The 26,771-nt window shown below is 44.7% G+C and overlaps 1 protein-coding gene and 1 non-coding gene across 2 annotated transcripts; one reads left to right on the forward strand and one right to left on the reverse strand.

Annotated features, from left to right (window-relative positions):
- The first annotated feature begins 447 nt into the window (after positions 1 to 447).
- TRNAG-GCC (transfer RNA glycine (anticodon GCC)) lies at positions 448 to 518 on the forward strand. The gene has a single exon. It is a non-coding gene; the product is annotated as a tRNA-Gly (tRNA).
- A 9,560-nt stretch (positions 519 to 10,078) lies between these two features.
- LOC144110419 (neutral amino acid transporter 9-like) lies at positions 10,079 to 26,713 on the reverse strand. The gene is made up of 14 exons (XM_077643300.1): positions 26,301 to 26,713; positions 23,477 to 23,603; positions 22,226 to 22,314; positions 22,104 to 22,167; positions 21,362 to 21,455; positions 20,358 to 20,525; positions 19,896 to 19,934; positions 19,252 to 19,455; positions 18,138 to 18,242; positions 17,941 to 18,047; positions 15,729 to 15,833; positions 15,504 to 15,652; positions 15,002 to 15,091; positions 10,079 to 13,182 (listed from the first exon to the last, which is right to left on the reverse strand). Exons 1-14 carry the CDS (start codon positions 26,420 to 26,422, stop codon positions 13,005 to 13,007), a joined length of 1,641 nt encoding a protein of 546 aa, XP_077499426.1. The 5' UTR covers positions 26,423 to 26,713; the 3' UTR covers positions 10,079 to 13,004.
- Positions 26,714 to 26,771: the final 58 nt, after the last annotated feature.

A 26,771-nucleotide genomic window follows, 5' to 3' on the forward strand; every position in this document is an offset into this window, starting at 1 on the left:
TATAACTTTAGATAAACCTCGACAACATCCACGCGATTTCATTTCTGAAGAACGCTTAGGTTTTTTCAAAATCTTGGTCCAAGTTAGCTGGTACACCCTGTACACCGTCAGTGACTCGCGTCAGCTGCTGCAGCCAAACAACATTCTCGTTCTTCAGTTTCCACTGCGCGCCTATTAAGAGCGGCTTCAGTCTTCTCACGTCGTTGTAGATGTCCTGCTGCGTCTGTTGGAGTAGAAGGAACTGGCTCCATTCAGTCACACATCCAAGTCCAGGCAGGAGAGGCAACTAGCGGAACTGACGTGCCCGCCTATTCGCTCCATTGCCCGGGTTCTTTTTCTTTCCTCCTATCTCTTCCCTCACCCTTTACACCTGCGCAGCGCTCTGCCCACACCCTCACCCGCATTCGTGCTCTCCGCTGGCTGCCACCGTCCTGTCCTCCCGTGCTGGCGTCGGTGGTTCAGTGGTAGAATACTCGCCTGCCACGCGGGTGGCCCGGGTTTGATTCCCGGCCGACGCAATTATTTTATTTTTTTTGGGGGGGGGGGGGGGGGGGGTACCAGTATCCCCCTTCATAGCAGCAACCACCACCACCTCACGCAGCACCGAACCTCACAACCTGGCTACTTGCCAGCGTTTTTGCTCCGTGCATGCGGCCCCAGTTCCGTCGCCGCTTTAATCTCACAGAGAAGCGAGCGCCATATCTCAAGGGTTGTGTCAGTAACACGTCCGTTGTACTATCGCGCGCAGTATGACTTGCAACACGCCGCGGAATCCGCAGTGGCGGCCCAGCGCCGAGTCCACAACGAGGCATCGATATAACGATAACTTTTAGCGAGGGCTTTGCCATTCATTCCAGATGCGCAGTCGCCCCTGAGCCCTCCCCTATCCTCCTCTCTCGCGAAGTAGATCGTTCACTGAAGCGATAACCTCTTGGCGTGTTCAATAGGGCCTCCCTTGTCATGGTATACTGCGACTGCGTTGCAGCCCTTGTGAACACTGGTTTCCTTTCCCCATAACGAAAAAATAAAACAAACGAAAGGCAGCAGACGTTTTGTATGATAAGGAACCAGACGTATTGCCAACGAAGCTCGGATTTAAAGTTTGAAGGCAGTTGTGTACAAAGCGCCGTATAGGGGTGACAAAAGGCGAATTTCGTTTTCTGATGCTGCTACAACGAAAGATAACGCCGTCTGCGCAGCGGCGCAAGATTTGTGCCGCGAGTCGAGAAGCCTGGTGGCAGCTATCCTCCCCAATGGCGGCCGTGCGAAACATGTTCAGAAGCGTCGACGTTCGAAACCAAACTTGAATGCAGTGAATTCTCCCCCGCGCCAAAAGAACGACTGTGTACCGTCAGTTGAAACCGCGTTGCATGCTGGGGCCAGGACTTCCTGTTGAATTACAGCGCCTGAAACCGGCGCTTGACAACGTGGTGTTGGTGCTGGCTGTTCGCCTGACAATCTGCTGCCCCATGGGATACGTGCCCCGTCGTTGGTGAAAGGACTTATGCCGAGGACTTGTCTTCGAAGTGCGGCGTCGTGACTGCAGTCACCTCAAAGCCTGCCGTCCTAGTACCCAGCCGCACGAGCAAACAATGGTGAGTGTGACGGCAGTCTGTCACTTCTGCAGCTTACATCGCCGATTCTGCAAGTGTTATGGCAGTTTGTTTCTTAACTAGCGTGGAAATTGCATATCGGATGCACAGCTGCAAATTGCTATAGATGTATACCGTGGTGCTCGCGCGCTCTGAAACGCAAATTTAGAAAGCACAGCTGCAAGCAGTATGGGGAACCTGCGCTGCCAAGGTGGCACTGCCATTGTTCCATTCGGTGACCCCAAACTGCTTTGTCAGCCGCTTGGGCCGCTGCAAACGCGAGAACACATTCTGCGCGATTAGATAACCGCGTCTGGCTGACAGCATTCATTGCCTAGCTTCTCTCGGCTAGCCCAGATAGCTGACGCACGGCACGTGCGCCTTCGACAGAGCGCGGAGGCTCACGCCAATAAGCGCCTGAAGGTGGCGCGGAAAAGTACTAAGAGTACTACCCAAAACTGTTTGCTCTTCTCGCTAGGCAGTGTGTTGTGGCGCTGCAATCGGCACCGCAAACTTCCGCGCAAGTTCCCCACGGCGGCCCTTTGGTCGATCTAAATGTTTCGCCCCGGCTGCTACGCTTGCGGAACATGCATTTTAAACGGTTTAAAAGTATCTGCGTGAGCACAAATCTTGTTCTTATTTGTATACTGAAGTTGAACGCGTCATGTGAACATAATTCGTGCGAAACTGATAAACTAAAATCTGCCACTCATGTTTTTGTGGTTAACGTGGCTCAGTGGTCATATTGTGCTCGGCTGCTGACTCGAGGGACGCGGGCTTGATCCCGACCGCGGCGGTCGCATTTCGAAGGGGGCGAAATGCTAGAGGACCGCGTACTGTGCGGTGCCAGTGCACCTTAAGGAACCCCAGGTGGTCGAAATTTCCGGAACCCTCTACTACGGTGTCCCTCATAGCCCGAGTCGCTTTGGGACGTTAAATCCCTAAGCCTAAACTTTTATGTGGTTACCCTCTCGCTGAATGCTAATATTATTCATCATCCGATATATACAAGGTGACCCATCTATAAATGTGATAAAGATCTAAACGAAACAAAAGCGTTCTTCCGAACTGAAGTCAAGCGAACGTTGTTCGGAGTGATGGAAAGTACAGGCTAGTATTTTCTTTTAATATGCCTACTTTAATAATTAACCTTTTTGAATATGGACTTAAACGCTCAGGCGCTAATCGGAAAGTTCTCTAGGGCTGTTAAAATGGCCGACCAAGCTAGGTGCTTCCGATAAGGTGTAGCCTTGGCGTGTAGCCAGTTTTACTCTACAAAAATGAAAGCAGGGGAATATTTAATAATTAAGAGGGCACTGAAGTCTGCTTCAGTGCAGGAATGCGGAAGCTCCGGGTTTGTTGCTGCTGCCACGTGTGACTGCTATACCATGCACTTCGGCAATTTTCGGTCACGACATACTTCGACACTTCGTTCTATCAGGTCTTGTTCGTTATATTCGATTTTTGGTTACGACATGCGACGACACGAAGAATCGTTGCGTCGGTGATGCCATCGTTGGGATCTCGTCTGCACCTGCGATATCTGTTGCTCGAACCAGCGTCGTCGTCGTTTCAGCGGACGCGGTTTTGCGCCGCGCGTCTCTTCCCATAATTCCTCCTCTCTCCTGTCTGCACGTGGCAGCGATTGTCACTCAGATCGAGTGTGATAGCACTCTCTAAATTTTGAGTCATCCTGTTACGTGACTTTGGTGTGACGTCATCACTCTCCAGGCCGCGGCGGTCGAATTTCGACAGAAGCGAAATTCTAGAGGCTCGTGTACTGTGCGATGTCAGTGCACGTTAAGGAACCCAGGTGGTCGAAATTTCCAGAGCCCAAGTTTCACTCCGGCGTTCCTCATAGCCTGAGTCGCTTTGAGACGTTAAACCCCCATAAATGCTCTAAATTTTCAAGTCATCCTGCCACGTGACTTTGGTGTTACGTCATCGTTAAAGTTTGAGCCATCCTGTCAGGTGACTTTGGTGCGACGTCATCACTCGGTCATCATAGTTACCCAACACATCGATCAACTATTTTGCAAATTAGATCTAATAGTCATAATCACACTACAGCATTGCATTTTTGCCTAACTTGACATTAAATGGCATCGATTATTTTAGTTAGCATTAATTTAACGTAACAATCAACAGTAGTTGATTATGTTAATTAGCAGTAATTAATCAATGACATGACGGCATCATTCTTCGTCGCCACATACTAGACCACTCTTTAATTTGTTACTCGATTACGACAAACTTATACATAGTTGCTCATTCAAGTTGTGATGTCATCGTACGGACACGACCTTTGGAAGTGAGCCATATAATGCTTTCGCATTAAAAAAATACCACGTGACAACGTACTCTGTGCGCCGAACGCGGGAAAAGCTTTTCTTGGCCCAGAATGAGACCTAGACAGCTGTGCATGCGTATTAAGACTTACCGCAGCTTATTGAAAAAAAAAAAAGCATGACTTAAAAAAAAATCCACCATACTTTTCTCTAAACAGGAATATGCTTGATAGCAATCCTAGCGGAAACCACAGGCAATGCATGTGCTTCACTTATAAGGCTCTGATTTTCCCCCTGCAGGCTGTGTGGTTTGCTGGCCCAGTCATATTCGCGCTCGGTTCCCAATCCAAAGGTTGTTGGTTCAAATCCTGTTTACATGTGTGCATATATTTGTTTCCTTTACTGTTATATATGTTTGCCAAGTGCTGTCGGAAAATATACGCTGGAAATCACGCTTCGTTTGCATTTTTTCATAAAATCTCTCCCGAGGACTAACTGTTGCACCCTTTCCAAGGGGACCAACAGTTGCACCTTTTGCAGTTAGTCCCGAAATGGATGAATGCCAGTGGCAGGTCAGTTAGTCCCCAAAGAGACTAACCTCTCGCCCCCTGTTATACCTGGCGCATGGGTGCATTTAGTGTCACTTTCAACGAGCGACATTCGCCTAAAGTGTCATTCGTGCAGTGTCACATAATTATTAGCTTTAGTGCCACTCGCTGCAGAACGCACTTTTCCCGTAGTGAGTTTGGCGAACTCACTTTACTTGGTCCGGCAAGGCGAGTGCGTATTCTCAACAGCAGTGCTCCGACATTATAAATTTGTTTTGAGAATTAAAAGGTCTTAAACTTTTCATCTTAATTTCTTGATTGTGCCTTTCAATAAGACCTTGTTTCAAGTCATCAGCAACTGACAATAATGCGCACACTTGAACAGCTACTCTTGCTCTGCATGAACCTGTGTGTTCAAAAGCGGGGTACGTGCATTGGGTCCCGTGTGACTCCAGTTCTAGCCGAAAGTCTCCTGGCCCAATTTGATAGATGGCTGGAGCAGGAACTTAGCTCTGTGGATGTGAGGTGGTGAAAATTTACAGATATGTAGACGACTTTCTGGTTTCTCTTAATGTCAGTGTTGAAAATGCCCTGGACTCTGTCGCAGATGTGGTGGCGCGGTTGTTCGCGGGTAGCTCGAATTCCCCGAGATTCACTGTTGAACTTCCGAAAGTGGGTGCATTCAGTTTCTTGACCTGCGGCTGTGCCTTCAGAGGGGTCGACCACGCCTGTTGGGCGTACATGCCGAGGTCGAAGAAGGCAATTCTACTGTTCACATCCTCCCATTCCAAGTCAGTCAAAAGGAGCTTGGCGTACTTCGTGTCTCCGGTCCGCGTTGTCTAAGTCGTCTGCACACAGGGTTGATGAAAGCTTATACCTACATGTTAGTAGATTGGAGTTAGGTTTCCAGTTGGACCTAATCAGTACCGTGTCTGAGTCATTATACTGAAGGGCTACTGAAAAAAGAAGAAACCGGTGAGTGAACTGAAAGAAACACCTAGGCCTTTGAGGTGATACCTCACATGCACAGGGTGTTGAACAATCTTAAGGTAGCCCACAAGGCTGGTGGTCGTCTCGTGTTTACCGCTCCACATAAGCTTTCCAAGCTGTGCAGGCTTGTTGACGAAGAAAACTTCCTGTGGGGTCAACCGCCAGACAAGGCTTATTCCTTGTGCGACAGGTGCCGCGTATCGCATTCCCCTTAGATGCGGCTGGATTTACGTGGGCCAGAAAGGGAAATGCGTGAACGAAAGGTTGCGCGACCACGCTGCGTCCCTACGGGTTCGAACCTTCCCTTGCACTGCAAAAAATGCAAGGACTGCGAGGGCAGGTGTGTGCTCAACTTGGGTGCGAGAAGTATCTTCGGGCGCGGAAGAAAAAGAGTTGATAGAGAGATATTAGAGGCCTCGAACATAATCGCCGCAGCTGGTAACGGCTTGTGCGTCAGTTCTACATCGGTGTTTTTGCTGGAAAAGGAACGCAAGTTCCTTGGTGTCTGATTATAGCCAAACTCCTTTTATGCAGTTTTCGCCTTTGTGCCAATTGTGTGCTTCAGACACCCGATGGATTTAGTTTTTTATGCGAAGCATAATAGGGACACTACTTAGCTCAACCATAGCCCAGCCTGGCGCGGCCGCGACAACCAAGGCTAACTCCCGCTCCTCCCGCTAGGAGCGCTGCAGCCGAGCACGTGGTCTGACGTCACGCCAGCTGTGGAGAAACGGGGCTCAACTCGCGCGGTCGCGACCACCAAGGCTAACTCCCGCTAGGGGCGCTGCAGCCGAGCACGTGGTCTGACGTCACGCCAGCTGTGGAGAAACGGGGCTCAACTCCCGCTAGGGGGCGATTACCAAGTATATATTAGAGATTACCAAGTATATCCAAGCATTACCAAGCATAAACCAAGTGTATCCAAGCATTACTAAGTATAACCAAGTGTCACCAGGCTATACCCTTTCACAAATCTATTATGCTTCGCATCCTAGGCTTAACCTTAGCTATTTGTCTTGTTTTCTCTCGGCTTTTTCCGTATGTTTATCGTACAGCTACGTGATGGTAATTTGGGTTTTTATGTTGTTGACACGCGCTGAATTTCCTGGCACGTGCTCACCGAGTGGGAGGCGTTTCTTAGACCACGCATCAGTTGCTAGTGCGCTCTTGACCGTCCTGTTTTCCCTGCGTTTTTCGTGTTTCTTGTGCGCCATTTTTAGATGGATCGTTCCCAACTAGCCCAACTTTTCTACTGAATTTATCTGTGAAATATATGACGTTCCTGTGCAGTCAAAAGTGACACAGAGTTTACATTTACCTTTCTTTTTTAAACCAACTGCTCATGTAGCAGTATGTACCACATAAATGGCTGCCATAAGAGCTGCCTTTGCAGAGGAAGCTCGTACAGTCGTAACGAAGCACGGGAAAAATTCCGAAGTGAAATGGTTGGGCCGTGAGGCAAAAACTAAAGTGGAAATTTAGTTCTAAAAACTTCATTGTCATATTCTGGTCGCATTCTGCATTAAATAATGTTTGCATACTATATTTACTCCCAGATTTGGTGACCGGCATGAGGCCCTTGCGTGGCATTCCTATACTGGCAGGGGCTTGGGCGAAACATTCGGTGCGTTCCGCAATAGTACTACACCGATGAAACGTTCTTCACAATGCTAAAAGAGAAGGTCCTAAGGTGTAATATTTTAACCTAAGGTGTAATATTTAAAAATATTCACTCTGAAAAGTGTGTCTGTTAAACACAAAAAATTATTTTTCATAGCTATATCTGGTGGCATGAAGAAAAGCTATTTCTAGCCATGAGCAAATTCGGTGATCATTACGCCTATGTGGTTTTCTGCTCATTTATTGCAATGTACAATCAGCATATTTTATTACAGGACATATTGAGCGAAAAACAAAGCTTCCTGGCAATGCATGTCTCACGAAAATTTGTATTTCTACAGTCGTAGTGATGCTTTAGGGCCAAGCCAAGTACTAAGCCCACACTGTATTCCCGGCATTCCCACGGTGGATGAAGTGCCTAAGTGTAGTTCACTATACTATACCTTTAAGAAATTCACATAGACGGTGGCGGGGTAGTATACGGCGGCGTCATGAATATCGGTCGGTGCCATTGGTTAGAGGGCCTCATTTGAGGGGCGTCTGCAGCTTCGTTCTTGGGTTGCGCGTTTCTTTTTGGAGGCATGCACGTGGTGCGAGCAGGCCAAGGAACGAAGAAACCACTCCATCGTCCTGATTCACCAACATGGCGACAGCAATGTCGGTTCAGGCAATAAATTTCAGTGGCTTGAGTGGTTCACCAGATGGTGTGACGGTACAGCAGAGCTTCGTTTCGATTTGCAAACAGAAGAACTGAAAGTTGGCATTTTGTAACTTGGCAAAACATTTATTTGCACTTTCTCACTTCATCTTCCTCTTACAGTGACATACAGGAATTCATTATCTGCAATGTATATGGTACCAGTATCGGTACTGAATGAAATGCGAACAAAGAAACTGAGGTGGCAACACAAAAACAACAACATATCAGCTCCTGAAGAGGAAATATAAGCGAGCTTGATTAACACTTCTAGAGAACAGTCTTTGCACCTTCGAAGTTAAAATAACCTGAGCTAGTATTGAGCTTCCCATGGCTAAAATCTTATTTTTCTGCTTGTGTCTTAGTTGTCTTGTTTGTGTTTCATTTCTTGCTGATAGTACACGCCAGGCAGACGCAAAGTGCTTAATTAGCAATCCGTGAGGCAACTTACATTAGCGAAGTATGTTTCAGAAACAACTCGGCTCGCCAAGCGCACACTGCCTTTAGATAATAAAACTACAGGATTGCACATAAGTTTGCTTGAGCAAAAATGCGAAAGCCTTTCCTTGTCCTTTCTTTATACATTTTTAATTTTTCCTGTATTTTTAGGTTTTTGGCTTTATTTTTTACTTTTTGTTTTCACATTTTTTTCATTTATTTTATTTCTGTTTTCTGGTTTCTTTTTTTCCCACTTTTTATTTTTCTGTTTATATTTGTTAATTTGTTTTTATTTCATTACATATATGTTGCTTAAGAACTGTTGCCTAATCAGCTTTTACATTTTTGTTTTATTTACCATACAACTTATGACAGTTCATGTAGACAACTTCTGTCCACAAACTTTCGTCTACAACTTCTGTATGTGCCACTCATGAGCCAAGAAAGGCTTACGCAATAATAGTGTCTATAGCACTCGCCAAATGGCTGATCGTGTTCTCTGGGCTACGTGCAGAGGGCTTTCCATTCGGGCTTCGTTGGAAACCATTAGGTGAACGCCATGGCTCAGCAAAATCGTAGCAAACAGCTTTGGAGTGCACTTGTAGTTATGCTCTAAATGTGTTTTCTGCAAGCACTTTTTCAGATAAATTTGTCTGAAGAAGCCTGTGTCCTGCTGTAAGTAGCTTTTTGGGTACGCTGCAAACAGAAAGGAATAAAAAGGGAGGATGGATTGATGGATACGGCTGAACCCTTTAAACCGGGCGGTGGCTCAAGCCACCTAGCCATAACTTATGAAATTTTACTCGTCTTAATTTTAGCCACCAATCAGATAACCTTCGCTTGGTTACTTCTACCCGCTTAAAATCTACTTTCCCTTAACTGTCCTTAAACCCCGATGCTATGGATAAATCAGCCCCGCTGCTTTCCACTGTAGGGTGAAGCCCTTTACAGAAAAGTATCAAGTGTTCCGCCGTTTCCTCCTCCTCTCCGCACACAACGCACAATGTGTCTATCTTGTGGTACCTGACTCTGTATGTCTTAGTCCGCAAAACTCCAGTCCTGGCCTCAAACAACAAAGAGCTTCCCCTACAATTATCATAGATATTTTCTTTGGCAATTTCCTGCTTAAAGATCCTGTATGTTCCCAGTGCCGATTTCGTCAGCATCCCTGTTTTCCACAGAGCTCTCTCTGTTTCTTTAACCTTTTTCTTAACCGGTAACTGCTGATTTGCCCCCTTACTGCTGTCCAGATATTTGCTTGTCAATTTTCTAGTTCGCTTTCTCCATTTCATGTCAACATTTAAGCTGTTCTGGAGCGCACTCTGCTGGAGGACAGCCTACTCGCTTTAATTAATCATTAATGATGAGAAACTCCCATAGTTTCTCATCATTAATGGAGAGGGAGCAAACAGAGTGGGCCAGGGAACAAATGTAAGTTGAAGGGAAAGTGGACAGGGCATGGGCCTCAGGCTAACAGAGTCTAACGTAAGCATTGAAGGGGAAGGCAGATGAGATTACAATTTGCCTGCGGAGATATAGGGTGGCAGTGGCTGGTGCACAACAAGGTTCAGTTGAACCCAGGTATATATATCGACAATTCGATATATAAAAATGGCACTAGATAAGCTTATCTCTAACATAAAAACAAGAATACATTGGACCCACACTAGTGCCGCCCTTCTTGCAGCGATGTGCTGTCCGCTAACTGTTGAGTTACCATAGCCCTAACCTGCTTCGCATTGAAGCCGTAGGGGACGGTGGTTTTGAACTAGTCACAACCAGGGTGCCGAACCGGAACCAAACCTGAACCTGAAACTAGAACCGAATCCGTATTTTTGCCCAGACGGAACTATTCAAAGGAACCACTCCGAACCAGTTCGGGACTCACAATTGGCATGCAGCAAAGCAGAAGCATTGTAGTTTATTTACAGTAACAAACACCAGGTAAAACCGGTCAGGATAACAGTGCAAAATGCGATCTAAATGACCAGTACACTAATAGAACTCAGTTACGGCCGGAGTGAATGTCTTCTGTAATGCAGGCCTGCTTCTAGGAGCCTTTTATATGATGAAAGTTGCAATTGTTGTACAAACCGGGTATCATAAACCTTAAAAGTTCATAACATATAAAATAATAACCTTCCTAAACTTTAGATATGAAGGAAAACAACTGGAGTATTGAGTATCATACAAGTGATAAAAACAAGCATATATACAAACACCACAACACACCCCACAATATATTTGAAGCCATGCATTCTCAAGATACTAGGCACTGGGGCAACGCCGCATGATGCAAACTGGCAGCACAAGCACTCCTTTAAATAGGAGCAAGGCACTTAATCTCTTCAGGAATAAATTTACATAGCGGAAAAAAAAAATTGACGACGAAATGGCTCGTACTTGTACCTTGGCTGTCATGCCTTATAGTAGTCATGGAAAGTGGAAGTTCTCGACTCTCCTCCAGCACAGCTGCATCATGTGCTCAGCCATAACAATTGGACACTGCTGCTAATAGCCACAATGTGTGTGCATGTATGCATGACAATAAAGGACTGCACATGATGACAGAATACTGGAACAATCAAAAACATTCAACAGCATCACTGTAAAATCAGACTGACAATGCAGGGAAGGATGTGAGAGGGCCTCTGATGTATCAGGACTAGTGTGCAACTTATGACAACTTGCTCGATGCTTTGCAGACCACAGAGTCATTCTGACCTCCTGAAACTAGCCATGCAACAGGTTTTCAAATCTAATGTTCAGTTTGAGCAATGACACTGCTAGACTCTTCAGGCAATGCAATTTAAGAAAGATTTCAGAAATTAGGTTTAGGTTTACGGGGGTTTAACGTCCCAAAGCGACTGAGGCTATGAGGGACGCCGTAGTGAAGGGCTCCGGAAATTTCGACCACCTGGGGTTCTTTACCGTGCACTGACATCGCACAGCACACGGGCCTCTCGAATTTTGCCTCCATCGAAATTTGCCCGCCGCAGCCGGGATTGAACCTGCGTCTTTCGTGTCAGCAGCTGAGCACCATAACCACTGAGCCACTGCGGCGGCCTGATTTCAGAAACGAAATAAATAAGAGAAAAGCATTGCTCTCAGGCATGCCGAGAGGGCAAACACTTTCTAATAACACCGTGATAAGAGGGCAGACACAGGAGCCCATTGTACAATACCTCAAGTGCTGCATGAGATTATATGGCAAGTTTGTAGCAGTGGTGTCAACATCACCAAAGGTGCGCTGAAGACGAAGATAAGAGCACACCTGATTTCAGCTGCAATGGTCGGCCAATAGTACCACACTGCGCATATGCACTGCCCCCAAGATCATCTGGAGTCGCTATGTGAAGCGGAAGGAATCTTTCTCCGCTTGGCGCACTTGAGTTTGCACCTTAAGAACTTGGCACATGCATTACCAACTGACCCACAAACATGTTTTATTCCGTTAATTATTCGCTGCTGCAGGTTTAGGAGTGTAAAATGTGCAGACATCTGTAGCCAAAGCACTGCGAAAGAACCCTGAGAGAGTGCTGGCACTAGCAATGAGAGACTCTGAAGGACGTTGCATTGCTAATCACTCATGAAGCCGTTGCAACCATTATTTCTTTCGTTATGAGTATTTTTTTGCGGTCTGTTGCAATCAAGTTCAGTTGTACTCAATCCTGCCTGGGCCCATCAACAGCCTGCAGTAGATGCATGCATAGCACAGGACAGCGATAGTGGCAGGATGATCCAGCTGCTGTTGTCGTAGCTTTCAGAACAGATATGGTAATGCAGACAAAACAACAGAACTTGCAGCAAGACTAGTTTGTACAGGCTGCAGAGGAACACTGTAGTGGAACAAAGACAGCAAAAGACAGAAGACTTGGCAAGAGAGGCGCTTAATTTTCAGCTATCTTATCGCTGCTGTATGCCATGGCTCATAAGTATACACTGCTCTAACATATGTGTGCCACGATTCGAGTAATTGTAGACTGTGAGGCAAAGCGATCACTTAAAACAGTGTATGGCATAGTATGGTACGTGGGGCTTAACGTAGCACAGACTAAATTAAACCACTTGGGGTTCCTTACTGTGTGCTTAATTAAAATAAGTCTTAAAAACTGCAGAGCACCAGCCTGTGCATTTAGTACATTCCCTTCCCATGTTGACATAGAGTGGTTAAAACCTTGTCTGAACAGCTGTGAAAAGGTTTCAAAGAATGTCAACAGTTTTACAAAAATAAGACAGTGTCATATAAGAGTTGACATATCTGAAAACCTCTAAAACATGAAGGTCCTAGATACTCCTCATCTATGCAGTCGTCAAAGGTTAAAATCTTATTTTGCTTTGAAACAATCACTAAAAACATCAACTCATCTAAAAACCTTCAATACATTAAAATCATAAACACAAACTCCAAAGCTCAATCAAGGCTCACAAAGAAAATGTCGTGAGCCTGGACGTGATGCACGTTTCGATACAGATACCTGGATGTACTTCTCGGTATGTTTTCCGACAAAATAACGGTTGGCTCGTCATTGGACAGAATATAGCAGCCCAGCTGAATGTGCCTTCACAGAGGCATTGCCTGCGTCAGAGCCTGACATCTTGTAAAAGGGTCCACTGGTGATAAGGTACCAAATGCACCAGTGATAGTTGGCAGCCACAGCAGTGCCTTTCCTATTCAGTGATTTTTTTTATATAAAACATAGATCATAAAACATAAAATAACAGGCTCAGTAAAGACCAGTCCATAGAGCAACTAGTTATCACATAGTATGCACAGTGTTCGACGTCATTAAAAAATAAACGGTACCCAGACAAGATTTCAGTGGGCTCCCTACTCGAAGTGCTGTAGCAGGAACTGGGATACAAAGTTGGCGACGCCCAGCACCACAATGAAACTGTGCACTAGGACGATGCCAGTGGTCAGCTTGAAGCGTTGACGCAGGGCAACCATGTATATGATGCACGGCAGAGAGAATATGTACACCAGTCCAGACAGAGCACCGCAGTATCTGAAGGGAAGGTGGAAGTTAGCCAGCTTAGAACAACAGAGTCAAACATTTGAAGCAAATTATCAGGCTTATAGTCAGCCCAACTATGCCCACTGCAGAACAAAGGCTTTCCTTCTGACTACTAATTAACCCTTTCCTGAGCCAATGCTCTGCTAGGCTTGCCTTCTCTTAGAATCCACTTCATTATCCCAAGTGACATCAGTTATATGCTATCTGCATATGCCCCATCCACGTCCATTTCCTCTTCTAGATTTGAAACAGGATATCATCAACTCATCTGTGTTCACTCGCCTCTTTTCCCGCCATAGCTCGCTGCACCATCGTTAATATAATTTCAAACCTTTTAATCACCAGTGAGAAAATACCATTACTATCATAAATTGCATGCACTCATTTGTGAATTCATTGTGCAGGTAACCATAGGCACTTTGCGCAGTATTCGTGCGCCCAGCAGTCACCTACAGTAGGTGACAACCAGCATCCTTTTTGATTCCCACAAGTTTTGCCCCATCAGCAGTCATATCTTCAGCAGATAAACCTTTGGCTACATCAAATCTCTTGCCAAGTAAGGCTGCTTAGCCCACAGTTTACAGATTGGTGTACTTTTGTCCAGACTGCGTGCAAATTTAACAGCAGGAAAGGTGGGACCATAGAGTCAGCATGTTCCAAGATTTTGTCACAGCTACAGTAAAGCCTCGTTATTTTGACCCGCGTTAGTTTAGAATTCCAGACCACTCAGACTGCAGACATCGGCCTGTCAAGCACCCATTTAAATCTATGGAGTCAGAATCTGCTAGGCTCACTACGGTTATTTAGGACGGGCTTCCAAAAGAGGGCGATATCGAGGCATGAACGACATGGCTTGATCATTAAAGGCTCCTTTTACAAGTCTGAATTACTGGCCATACGCCAACTGACGTGCACGTGCAACAGCAGGCGTGACGATGATTAGAATGCCTCCGTCATCGGCCAAGTATTCCATTTGCGTAGTTTTCTTTTACGAGCTTCCCCGGTTTTGTGGCCAGCCCGCAGTGGCAGCAGCTATCGGCTGCATGCCTTTTTGGATGTTGATCGCATGTCCCACAGTCCAGCACCAGGACATTTCCCTCACTTCCGTCCACGCGGTTTATCAGTTCTTCCAATGTGTCAAAACTGTGTGCTCTTCACATGCTGTTTGCTGTTAGGTGGTGAAGCCTCCTCACATGCAACGCCGCTGCTTAGAGGCAACTCCACCACAATCTCATCGCAGTGTGAAAGAGGCTGCAAAGACACTCTTCTTAATATTAAGGAGCTGTCTTGCACCAATGCTCCCAGTAGTGTGCACGTGGCAAAGCATCTTAAAAAAAATACTTGTTACCGTGAAGTTTTTGCCCCACAAGACGACGATCATTGCCCAGTTTTTCATGAAAAAAAAAAGTACTATCTATCATCCAACAGGATTCTGGCAGTTTATTTGGGGGTCATGCTATAATTTGGTGTTTCGATAACTCGGACGTTTTTTCCATTCTCTTGAAGTCCGAATTAATGAGGTTTCACTGTACATGCTAGTTAACAAAAGTTAATTTCAAACCTGTCAGCTCTGCCAAAGATATCTGTGGCAGTGGTTAGCATGAAACTTTTTTAGCGTAATATACTTTCTTTCCAGTCATTGTTACAGGCCTGTTCCGATAAGCATCGATACACAGGTTAGCAACTTTACTGCAACCATAAAGCAGGCGCAGCACTTCCTTGAAAACCAGCGCTACATCCTAACAATTTGGCAATTACTGCCCCAAACACAATGCAAGTTGATGCACAATGCAAGAGGCAGACAGCTTACCTCAATATGGTTCCTATTTGAGGCAAAAATATGGCAAAGAGAACACACATTGTCACCACCACTGCATTTACAGCCATCACTTGCTTCAGCCTGGAAAGAACACAACAGTTAAAATGAGAACATTCACTTTTTGTGACAGCTCTTGGCATACATCCTGCTCTTTATGTATGTAAGTGACTTGCTAATACGCATGCCAATGTAAGAAAAGAAACCAACACATAAATGTAACCTGTATTCACTTCCAATTTCTTGGTGCCTCCGAACATTCCATGCCTGACCAAAAAGCATAGGTGCCTTTAAGTGCTATCGATAGTACTGTATTCATATACCGAACACAATAATACAAGGAACACATCTGTTATTTTGTTTGTCAAAATATAAATTTTTGCTAACAGATGTGCCCAAATTTTCATTTTCACAACTTTTCTTAGCAAAAAGTCCGCTCACTATGAAAATACTAATTAAATTACTACAGGCAAAATGGGAAGATTTGTATACGAACCCTGGGTAGACAACACGGTAGACCCAGTGCATAAACTGCACTCGCAACAGGTAGGTGATCATGGGAAACAGGGTTATGTACTGTACCAGGAGAAATATTCTTGTGACAAAGGCCATCACGTCATGGGTGGCAAAGTTGTTGAGCAGATTCTGCGGGGGGAGAAGATAAGAGATTGGGTGAATGCTCGAACAGGCCCAAGGCCACGGAAAGACAAACTATACTTACATCTTCAATGCAGCTCTTTGCCAGTGGGAAACTGATGTAGAACGGGACGGCTAACAGCAGGTACGTGGTTATGACGAGGCCAAATGCTATGGACAGGTCTCTCCTCTACAGCGTGCACACATACACAAAAAAAAGGACAACTGGTAAGGAGAAACTTGACTCTTGTTTTTACACCAATGTTTACATCTAAACCAACATTAGCCATGTAAGCATGGTATTCATTTGCAGTGGTTGGCTATGTTGAGGCAACAGTTTAAATTTTTATAAAAAGAAAAAAGGCAGCAGTTTAAAAAAAAATTTTTCCTTGTTCAGGAACATCAAGATACATATTGCCTCTTTTAGTAATTACTTCACGAAATGCTGCTTTATATGGGTGGCAATTTTCCCTGGGAAAACTAAGCTTGGCAGAGAGTGGGCTGTGCTGGTTACTCTTCAACATAGCTTTTTCAAATTTTGACCCAGAAAGAAATCTGACACCTTGTCAATGGCATAATTCTGTGTAGCTCTGCAATACACCAACAATGAAATCTGGAGATCATGTGAAGACCTCCCGCTTGTTAACTTGACCCTGCTGTGTGGCCACATTTGCAGAAATCTCGTGGAACTCACACCTCGTTCACTCGAGCTATGGTGTGCTAACATGGCACTTTCATGAAGTGAGAAGGTGCAGACAAGTCAGAGACTTCACGACTGCTTCAGTGCATTTGCACAGACCGACTACAAAGACCACATTCGCCTAAACATTTGACTAAACTGACCACTCAAAGGCCTGCTCACAACGTCATGTGAAGTGGTGACAAAATTATGCTGGGAACTTCCCTGTATCAGCCAGCATTACATAATACGAAGGGTCAGATTACCAAAGGCACACACATGCAGCATAGCACGTACTGTATTTAGAAGTGTATAACGTGACCACAAATATTGAGGTGAGAGTTTGAGACCTCATGAAAATGAAAAAATATGGATAACGATAATAACGCGGTGAGAGTTTGTTTGATCAAGCCAACTAAAAGCGAGGTGCCTAGAGCTCAGAAAAAAATGAAGGCGGCATGCAAAAATTCGTAAGCAATGGATACGATTTTATTTGAGGCCACACTTCAGAAATGTGCGTCACATACATGGTCAAGCGCAGCAAAGCCTCTGACGCACCACAATCTTTTACGTAGCAGTGGCCACAGTAATCATTGTGCCACCGCTGCTACGTGCTTAGTGCTGTTCACTCCGTGTGCCCATTCACCCTTCTTTCTGTTCCCTACTCTACTCAACACTTTCAGAGCCTTCTCTAACATCCCGTGTCGCATTTTTTTTCCCCATTCATAGTCAACGTCTTCTTTGCTTGTGCAAGCTGTGCGGCCTCGAGGTCATCGAAAAGCTGGCTTTTCCTATCAGCACACGAGTCTGGCGGTGAACGTCGGTGCAGCTATCTTGAGGGGCAGCGAGAAAATAAATTCGCGCACCTTCGTTCCGAGTATAAAGCGAAATGTATACTGAAACCGATGAAGTCAGGAAAAAAACTTGCACTATGTTTGTGTAAATACGGTACACATTAGTGGTGCCTGGGAGTCTTTCTTTGTGCAATCCTTGCATTCTTTAATTCCAACAAAAGCATTAAGTTTACATCCCTTTGACAGAACGAACTGGCCTTGTTCGCAACACTCAAAGTCTATCTCCATCAAAGGGGCGTTCTAAGAGATTTGAGCACAGGTGGAGAGGGAAATAAAGAGGGAGAGAGAAAAATCTGCTTACGGCCTGTTTTAAACATCGTTTTACACAAAGAGGGGAAACAAACGATCCCCACAATCTGCCAGTGTGGTCGTAATTGTGTAGCCTTAGAAATGAGTGGCCAGCTCTGGACTGATTCCTTGTGTGAGGGCACGCGTTTCCCTTTTTCTTCCACCCTTCGAGTAGTGCTGCCAGCTTTGTATTTTTCAGTCTTGAATTTTAGAAAACATGTCAGTGATTCTTACTAAAAATTTGCAGTGAAATTTTCGAAACGATAGGGAAGAAATGAAATATTTTGATAACCACTCACGAGAAGAATAAAAAATGGTTAATTGCTTCGGATTCATGCAGTCCCTAGATTATAGTACAGGGAGCTCTCAGATCCCTTGTTGATATTCGTGGGGGGGGAGTCTGAGACACCCCCCAAGTCCTCTCTGACTATAGGCACGGCTTGTTCGTCGCATTACTGACAATAACATGTGCTCACATTGTTTTCTGGCCTCTTCTGGTTGCGCATCATGGAGATGATGCAGTTGTGGATGAAGAAAGAAAGGCACAGCACCCCAGTCAGCGCTGGAAATGTGGTCCTGAACACTGAAACATAGGCACCAATAACTCTTCAGGAACGGCCTAGGCACAATGCGAAACCACCAAAGACAATAGCATATTAGAGTGAACACTTACATGGAGTGTAGAAGAGGTTTGTCTTGTCTACGAAATTTATGTTGACACCCCAGGATGCAGCCTTGACGAAAATGTAGATCAACAAGTAGAACACAGATATGGTGCCTGCAGGAAAGACAGAATCAGGTGTCAGGTGACACACAATGCTAAGCTACTTAAGCAAGTGCAACGTGATATGGTTGCCTGATAGCAATCTAGTGTTCCAGGAAACAATACCAACATTAAACCAAATTAAACAAGTACCGCAAAGGGTAAAAATAGTGTGCAAAGCTGTTCAATGGGTCAGCAGCATAGGAGGTCAACCGATTTTCTATGGAACGCTCTTGTCAGCCATGTAAGCTGGTGTGGCCTGCACACTTAAGAGAAAAATAATTCCTCAGTGTATGACTCAACGATGATAGCTAAAGCTTCATTATGATGTTCTCTTGTTGTTCATGGCATTGCCTGCAGCTGTTGCAGGTAGCAATTATCTGAAGACATCAGCATGACATGCACAATAACATCAGTATGAAAGCACAGGTAGATGACTGAAGGAACAATGCAACAAAGTTGCATTCTCTGGCTGAATATTGCGTGTGTTGCTGCATGATGCTTGCGGGTGTAATGGTAGATTACATTCCTGCAATGTTGCTAAACCTATGAACCCCTACAAGCACAACTTCGCGCAATGCTGAACAAGATAGCATCACATTAAGAAAAGTGCCCACTCATTCCTCGCCGCAAACACTATTTTCAACCCAACAAAGCAAATTGTTGTAAATTGTCCACAGCCTCCTTGTTATCAATGCCAGCCAGGTGAGGCAGTTCTGGAACAAAAGCCCTCTTCTATTAATCTTTCTTACTCTCCCCCCCTAAGCTAGCCTTCATCCCTGCTCCGCACATACCGCCGCGGGAAATGGGCAAATAAATTCTTGTGCTCCTTTTTCCTCCCTGAGGCAACATTTTAAAAGAGAATATTCAGCAAATATTCCAGCAACTCGTGCTATGATGCAAACCACCACTGCCCCTAAATAGCACCACATCACAACCATAGCATCCAAAGAGTCAATCGTGAAGCGAGCAATACAACTTGCACAGACACAGAGGAGGCAATGAATTGCCCAAGCGCACTCACCGAGTGAGGTAAACTTGAAAAAGAAGGATGGAGATTTCAGGTTGATGACTGGAAACAGCAGGAACGCCAGGACAACGGGCATGGTGTACTTGCTCTCCAAAACATTAAGAACTGGGTCATTCGTGGTGTTCGATGCGTTTGAGAATAGTGACTGCCCAAATGCATAGGGCTCATCACTAAAGCCCTGAGCACACAGCAAACTTGCTTTGGTGGTCACCAAGAATAAAAGAAGAAAAAAACAACAAGAAAGAATAAGAATACTAACACATCATTTAGCAATCCAGTGTGCTGCTCATGACCTGTCATAATTTCTCTTTCCGTAAAGGACCCCAGCTAGCTACGGTGGAAGAAACAAAACAAGTGCAAAAGGCCAAGTTCAAAGCCACACAGATAAAAATTTGTATGCACACATTAAAGTGCCAGCGCCAACAAAACAAACAAGAAGTTGGCTAATGGCTAAGAATCTAAGAATATGGCCAGTTTCATTGTGAAATTATTTATATATGTATACATAATGCAAGTAAGATAAAGCCCAAGTATTGCTGTAATGCAAGGCGGAATTTAACCTGATACAACTACTATGTATATGAAGAAACATCTCAAGGCACACTGACAAAAAAATAGGAAGAAAGGTTCATACATACCACTTTTGTCATCAGGTCCAATAATTCCAGCAATGTGATCTGAAATGAGAGCAACAACTACAGACACCAGTTTTGATAGCCATGCATATTAAGCTATGCTTCAGAACAAATATAAAATATCCCTTTTTTCCACAAACAGCTGCAGGAAAGCTATGCAGGCATGCAACCTAGTAAAGGCATAACTATACATTTTCCACATGTCTTTATGGAGTGTATGAAATTCTGAGTGTTATACTTCATTACCACCCTAAGCACCAGTAGTTCACCACAGAGCTTTGCCAGATCTGCTAGAATGCTGCACAACTTAATCTCGCAAATACCAGCAGGACTAGCAGAGTCATCCCATTCATAAGGAACTCCATCTTGCACACTGTTATAGTGAATTCTTCATAAAATCATAAAATCAGTAGAAGTCAACTGCCACACGCTCCACCCGCACTCTGCCTAAGAGCATGCACTGACCATATACGAAGACGCTGGTATTCGACAAAAAGGTGGACATGAGCACCCAGAAGACCACGGTGGCTCCGAGCAGGGGCATCATGGAGAACACTATAGCCAGCCGCTCTCCCCATTCGCCCAGGTAATGGCGACACACGTCTGAGAACTCCAGTGGCTCTCCCTTGATACCTGCACAGAGAAAGCATCCATGCTGAGGAGCTCTGAGCAGTCTTCCTTCAATTCAGACTAGAATCTAGCCTTCTTGGTGCACGCGCATTTTGCTTCAATTACTGACCTGTAGCATGGAAATTTCCTGACTGCACTTTCCTAAATGTTAGCAAATGCGTGTTCACAAACGCAGATTCATTTTAGACATTTTCAGACTATCACAGTCACGATGCTAGCCTGCAATACTTCAGAGATGAAATTAATGCATGTGTGTCGAGCTTTTATGTGAATGTGCCAAATGTACCAAAGTTCAACACACACAATGCTTTTATCAATATTTTTGCATGCTTTGAAGAAGTCCATTTGAGCCATTCAGTGGTAAAGAGGGCGTTGCATAGGTTAGAAATGAAGCGAAATCTTGCTCTTCCTACTCTGTTGCCTCTCAGCCCCAAGCCAAAGTCAAAAGTACCCAAAATTTGTGGCTTTCTCATCACACTACGTGGGGTTGTGGTAACGATGTGATCCCGCAGATTAAGCGAGCCTACTAGAAAATTTGGCCAAAGCATACACACTGAATTTTTTAATTTTGCAGAACTTTTGACAGGCCGCCGCTGTGGCTCGGTGGTTATGGCGCTTGGCGGCTGACTCGAAAGACGCGGATTCGATCCCGGCCACGGTGGTTGAATTTCGATGGAGGCGAAATCCTAGAGGTCCATGTACTGTGCGATGTCTGTGCACGTTAAAGAACCCCTGGCAGTTGAAATTTCCGGAGCCCTTCACTATGGCATCCCTTATAGCCCGAGTTGCTTTAGGACATTAAACCCCAATAAACCAAATCAAACTAGATGTCAACTAACCTGTTAGACTTGGGCTGCTCAATACACGATACGCTGTGTACAGGCAGAGGAGTCCAATGCACAGAACAAGCATTATGCCTCCTGCAAATCCAGCCTGCAAACAAAAACCATCCTACCATGAGCTGCATGTGATAGTGCAAACCAGCGTAGCCCTATGTTTAGTTGAAAATATACATGGATCACCATGTGGTATTTGCCTATGACCGCTAAATAATTTATAATTATAGTCCTTCTTTTATACTGTTTTGGTTTCGGTTTCACCAACTGAATGATGGCTGTGACATCAAAGGTGGGTTTACGTCATGTGAAGCATGATAAAAACATCGTTGCATGTTGCCATTCTGGACCTTGAAGCAGGCTGGCTTAAGTGTTGTTCCTTATCAAAATTACGTATCAGCAAATACATCACTCTTTTTTACAGGTTTCACGAGACTTAAACCCACACCTTTGATGTCAAAGCCATTGTTCAGCATCGGAACGAAAAAGCATAAGAGAAGAAATTCAATTATAAATTATAAGAGAATACCACGGGGCAATCCATGTATACTGATGTCTAAGGCACCATTACAAAGAAGAAAACAAGCAAGCAAAAGTTAGGTGTCTACACTCCTTGAACTACCGGGCATCCAGTATCCCGCATACAGGCAGAATCCAATGCCAACAAAAGCAAACTCTGTCCACACTTGTGTACTATGCAATTAGCTGGAGGTGCAGCTCAGCTAATTGAGGCCGGGAAGCGTACCTGAGAGATGGCCCATGGCATGCTGAGCAGAGAGGTGCCCATCATGGTGTTCCAGATTGCAAATCTGAAAGGAGGCCTCCATCAGCACTGCGTACCTCGGCACACACGCAAGGACAGCTTACATTGTGACAAAGCTGCTCTGTTCACCGTCAGCAGATGGCTTGAAGAAGGGCAACGACACATACGCTGGCAGAACGTGATCGGGTATGCACTACATAAAGAAAGAAAGCGCCATGCCATTATGGATGTGGTGTGGCAGCAAAAAGAAAGACAACTAATGTATATGACAGTTTCGTTACGGCAACTCACTAACAAAATGTCAAAATCCTCCCAAACGAATTTACATATTCATGCTGGGAAACAACCAGATTTTTCAGAAGCAGGCTGAGCAGTTGAAGAAAATGTTGTCCTAACCCAGGACTTGAATTACGCAGTTGAATTACTGATCACAGTTAAATAATACTTCGAGAAACCAAGTTGGTTTCCTACACAGCTATTTTTTTTTTACATTGAGAATGAAAGCACTGAGCTCATTTTTGGAGCCTTTTTCTCCTTGGTTATCTCCTCTAAACTCCTTTAGCCATTCACATGTACAAATGAATCATGTCTCTGGTGTGATTCCCGTTTTTTAAACAAGACTCATCATTGGAAAGAATCATGATGAGCAAGAGCGAGAAGTTTCCGAGGCATTCACCATCAATCAAAGAGGCTCATTCATGAGCCAGTATATGTCATGGCTTTCATTGTCCATCAAAAAACGTGACAGTTCATGGTGGTTGGCATCTTTAGAAGCTCTTCTTTCTCCATATGGTTACCTTATCCTTTTATGCATGCCTTGTGCTCACTGTTATGATGTTTAAATGCATAAAATCTGACTGGCGCAACAAACCTGTTGATCGGCAGACAGTATATACTGCAACAAGTTCGCTCCAATTTGTATGTGCAGTCCTTAAGCTCTTTGTTGATGAATTAGCTCAGTGTATTTTACACGTAATGATAAAGGTTTTAACTATGAAAAACAAAAATGCTGGCTACAATGTAAGCATCTGGGTGACAACAATACACCAAACTTGTATAGCTAGGATGAGAGCTATCTCAGCTTCCAGCAAAGGCACATTGCAAAAGCAGCGTCACTGAGCAGAGAGCATGAATTTTTAAACTGTTTTCGATTTCGCATTGTTTGCCATTCTCTTATGCACTGTGCAAGTGACAAGACAGGTAGTTTACCTGACTGCATAATTACTTTTCATAGATAATTCAAAAACAACTCATGTCATAGCTATCAAAGTCAAAATTTCCTCTCCCCTAGACAAATTATGCCAGAACACCACCCAAAGGCATCCTGGCTACCAGAGCGGTGCAGAGTTAAGTACCAGTATTTGCAGAGACGGGTCCACCAGCTTGTTGTAGTAGCGGTACCTGCTGTACGTTGCTGCAATGTTTGCATCCGAGTCTGGCACTATGTGTCCCTGATCACCGACGGGGTAGTGGAATGGCTTCCTTGAAAGGAGAACGCCACTAGTTACAGCATGCAGTAGGATATGCTTTTTTCTTTTCTGCGTGACATGCTTAAACACACAAGAGGCACCAGACTGCATACACAGAGAACACAAGTTGATGTTATTTATGCGAGGAATGGAATAAAAATTGGGCCTATTCCCCTTAAAAACCAGCTTCCCTGCACAGAGTAGCTCGCACACACTTTTTTAAATGCCCGAAATCAAGAAAACAGCTTCCGTTATCTCTTTTCTCCAGTCAAGGAGATTCAAAGGGGAGAGTACAGACTAAAGTAGGATGCAACTTAAAAAAACAGCCGTTGTTAACACTGGGCCACGGTCCACGGCGTGCTGTATTACTCCACTAGCCAGTCCTAAAAATAAACGAAATCAGCTTTTTAATGTGACTTGATTAAACAAGCCAGGTATCAAAATTCTAAAGCTTATAACCTTTATCTTGTGATTAGCTTCTTGTTTAGGTGACAAGAGAAGTTTTAACAATGGACAATTTTTTTGCCATGCAGGAATTCTGTGCGGAGGTCCTGAACGTGGGCGGAGCTTCACTGCAGATTTAAGCTATATTTGACTGTAGCAACCAGCATCTTTCTTTGTGACTTACTGCAAGCTGCAAGAGCCAAACAGGAGAGGAATATGGTTTCAAAAAATACAAGAGAAACATGTCACTACAACAGCACAAGCGGACAGAACATGAGCAAGCAGTACACGAAGTAAGTAAACAAGCAAGGAGAAGAATGACAACTCAATGTGGTGCACTTAAATATGATTGTTTATAAGGTTAAATGATTGTCGACAAGCTAGCAAGTTTATTCAGTCATTCATACCCTGTGAAAAAAAAAAAGAGAAAAAGAAAGAATTAACAGAAGACAGGGAAATCACATCAGGGACAGTATTTGCTCATGCAACAGTTAAAACCAAAAATTACACAATATTTATGCTATGCTCAGTAAATCGCAAAACTCAGTGAGATGCGTGCAATGCATTGTACATTGTGCATCGTGGCCCCACCTGATCTCCAGCGCTCAGTAATGATCTTCAGTATTGAAGCTTTTCCTCAATCAGACACCTGGCACCACCTTGTTCAAAAGCACTGACATCACGGCTATGTATTATCCACTCGCATACCCACTTGTGCATGCACAGCAGCACAATGCCAACTACTCCAAGGCAGCTGAAGCCCTTTTTCCCCTCACCACAAGTGAGGAGACCACAAACTTGCGAAGTGCCTGTCACTAAGCTTTCTTCCCCTGTTGAGGTTCCTCCTCACGCAATAGCTACATCTGTGGCCATGTGGTGAACGAAGAGAATGCTGGTGCAGTGTGACCCATCAGTTGCCCACTGACGAAACCAGCTCCGTTGAGCCATCTATAGAAGGTAGCAGCAACCCTGCATGTGTGCTTATCGTGGGCTCTCTGAACTTACTGAGCTATCCCATAGCCTCATCGTGGGACTTGGCATTAGTAACCGCATAGCTTGCATACAGGACATGACCCAATGCTGACCACGATGCAGTGAACGCGTTAAATTTGCTTGTGTCAGTGTCCAACAGATCTGTGAGCTCATATGTCTAAAGAAAAAAGTCTACAGCATAAATTATTGACATAATTCCTGGCAGGCATCATATTCAGTTTAGATGCAGTTGATTTGAAGCTACTGTGTAGTATTTTACGATGTTACAGCTTATTTAGCATACATATATAATTCGTTTTTCTGTTACAATGTGTGCACTAAATATTACAGTGGAGATACAATTATAATGTAACGTGTTGTTACGACTAAACTTCAATACCTTACTTTACACAACCGGTTTGCGCATGGCTAGTGGGGCAAAGGTTACAAATATCTTTACTGAGACGTCATCTCTTTTCTAGTGTCACTTCAGACGTGCATGCTGCATCAATGTCCCATTTCAGTTCTAGAGCTCCTGTATGTAGGACCGTTCACAGTACACAAAAAATAATGCGGGATTCCCCGTTCTCCAACTCTGCTACCAGCTAGGACACTGCGCAGAGAAAGGACACTTGACACAATGTACATGATAGCATGTCAGAGATCTGGCACATACTGATGTTGCAGATAACACGTGTCTGGACACATGGCTCTTTGGTCAGTTATTTTCCAGGCAGCAACACAGGCATGTTCTTATCCGATACATATCTCATCTACAAAGCCGGCACGGTGTATCTCACTCCCAGGTTTCCGTGTGCAACTGTTAAAGCCTTTTAGAGAGGTGTTTAACGTTACCATACATTAGCTCGCTTACACAACTCCCGACAACTGCAGTACTGCAAGAGGGCGTCTGGTCAGAGTCTCGTTTTATAATAAGGCGCGCGAATTATGCATTTAAAAGCAGTTGTCATCTGGTGCGCGAATACACCTTGAAAAGCACGCGATGTCTTAGCATTGTTCAAGGGGGCGGTTATACTCCCCCCCCCCCTCCCCCCAACACATACACGCTCAACAAAAACAAAAAAGCAAAAACCGCGGGGAATGCACTTCTGAAGCCGCCACTTTAGCGTGCGCGCAACTGCTTAACGCTGGCGCTCATTGAGCAACAGAGCTGATAGTATTATTAAAGCATATGTCGCGCGATCGCTGCGAATGCACCGATGCACACGCGTGGGGCAACCGAAACTCGGTATGCGTCGCACAGCCGCACATGAATAAGCATGCGAGAGCTGACCTGGAGGAATGGCTTGAAAAGCTTTCGCTGACAGCTGCCGAGCTGCGTTCACTGCGCGTCGTGTCGTTTTCATTTTGGTTGATCGCATTGGACAGCAGCGGAGACTTCTCATTTGGCTCCATGGGGCTCTCGGGCACTGGACAGCACTCAAAAACAAAAGGCGCACGGCGATCCGCGCAAGCGGAGCGACATAGCGTGCTACGGAGCGACGGATTGATTCACACGCCTCCCGCTCAGTGAGCGCCTCATTCTAAGAGAAACGAGATCCGAGGGAAAGTGAGACGAGCCGAAGCGTAAGTTGATAGCGCAGCATTTCAAGATTACAGCTGATACAATAAGAAAAGCGAAAGCACAAACAGAAGTTTCAGGCAACGATGTCTGCACGTCAGAATGACGACAATATCAAGATAGACAAATGACATTAGTTCTAGAGCTCTTTCCTGTTCTCAAACAGCGTGAAGCCACAAAACA

This window comes from Amblyomma americanum, chromosome 11 (genome assembly GCF_052857255.1).
Source record: "Amblyomma americanum isolate KBUSLIRL-KWMA chromosome 11, ASM5285725v1, whole genome shotgun sequence".
NCBI lineage: Eukaryota > Metazoa > Arthropoda > Arachnida > Ixodida > Ixodidae > Amblyomma > Amblyomma americanum.

Excerpts from the sequence above, each read along its gene's own strand:
- LOC144110419 (XM_077643300.1), bottom strand. The coding sequence starts at position 26,422 with ATGGAGCCAAATGAGAAGTCTCCGCTGCTGTCCAATGCGATCAACCAA. Across the intron at positions 22,315-23,476 it reads ACCCGTCTCTGCAAATACTG|TGCATACCCGATCACGTTCT; the intron begins GTACTTAACTCT and ends TTCTTTATGTAG. Across the intron at positions 19,456-19,895 it reads TGGACCTGATGACAAAAGTG|CAAGTTTGCTGTGTGCTCAG; the intron begins GTATGTATGAAC and ends TGACCACCAAAG.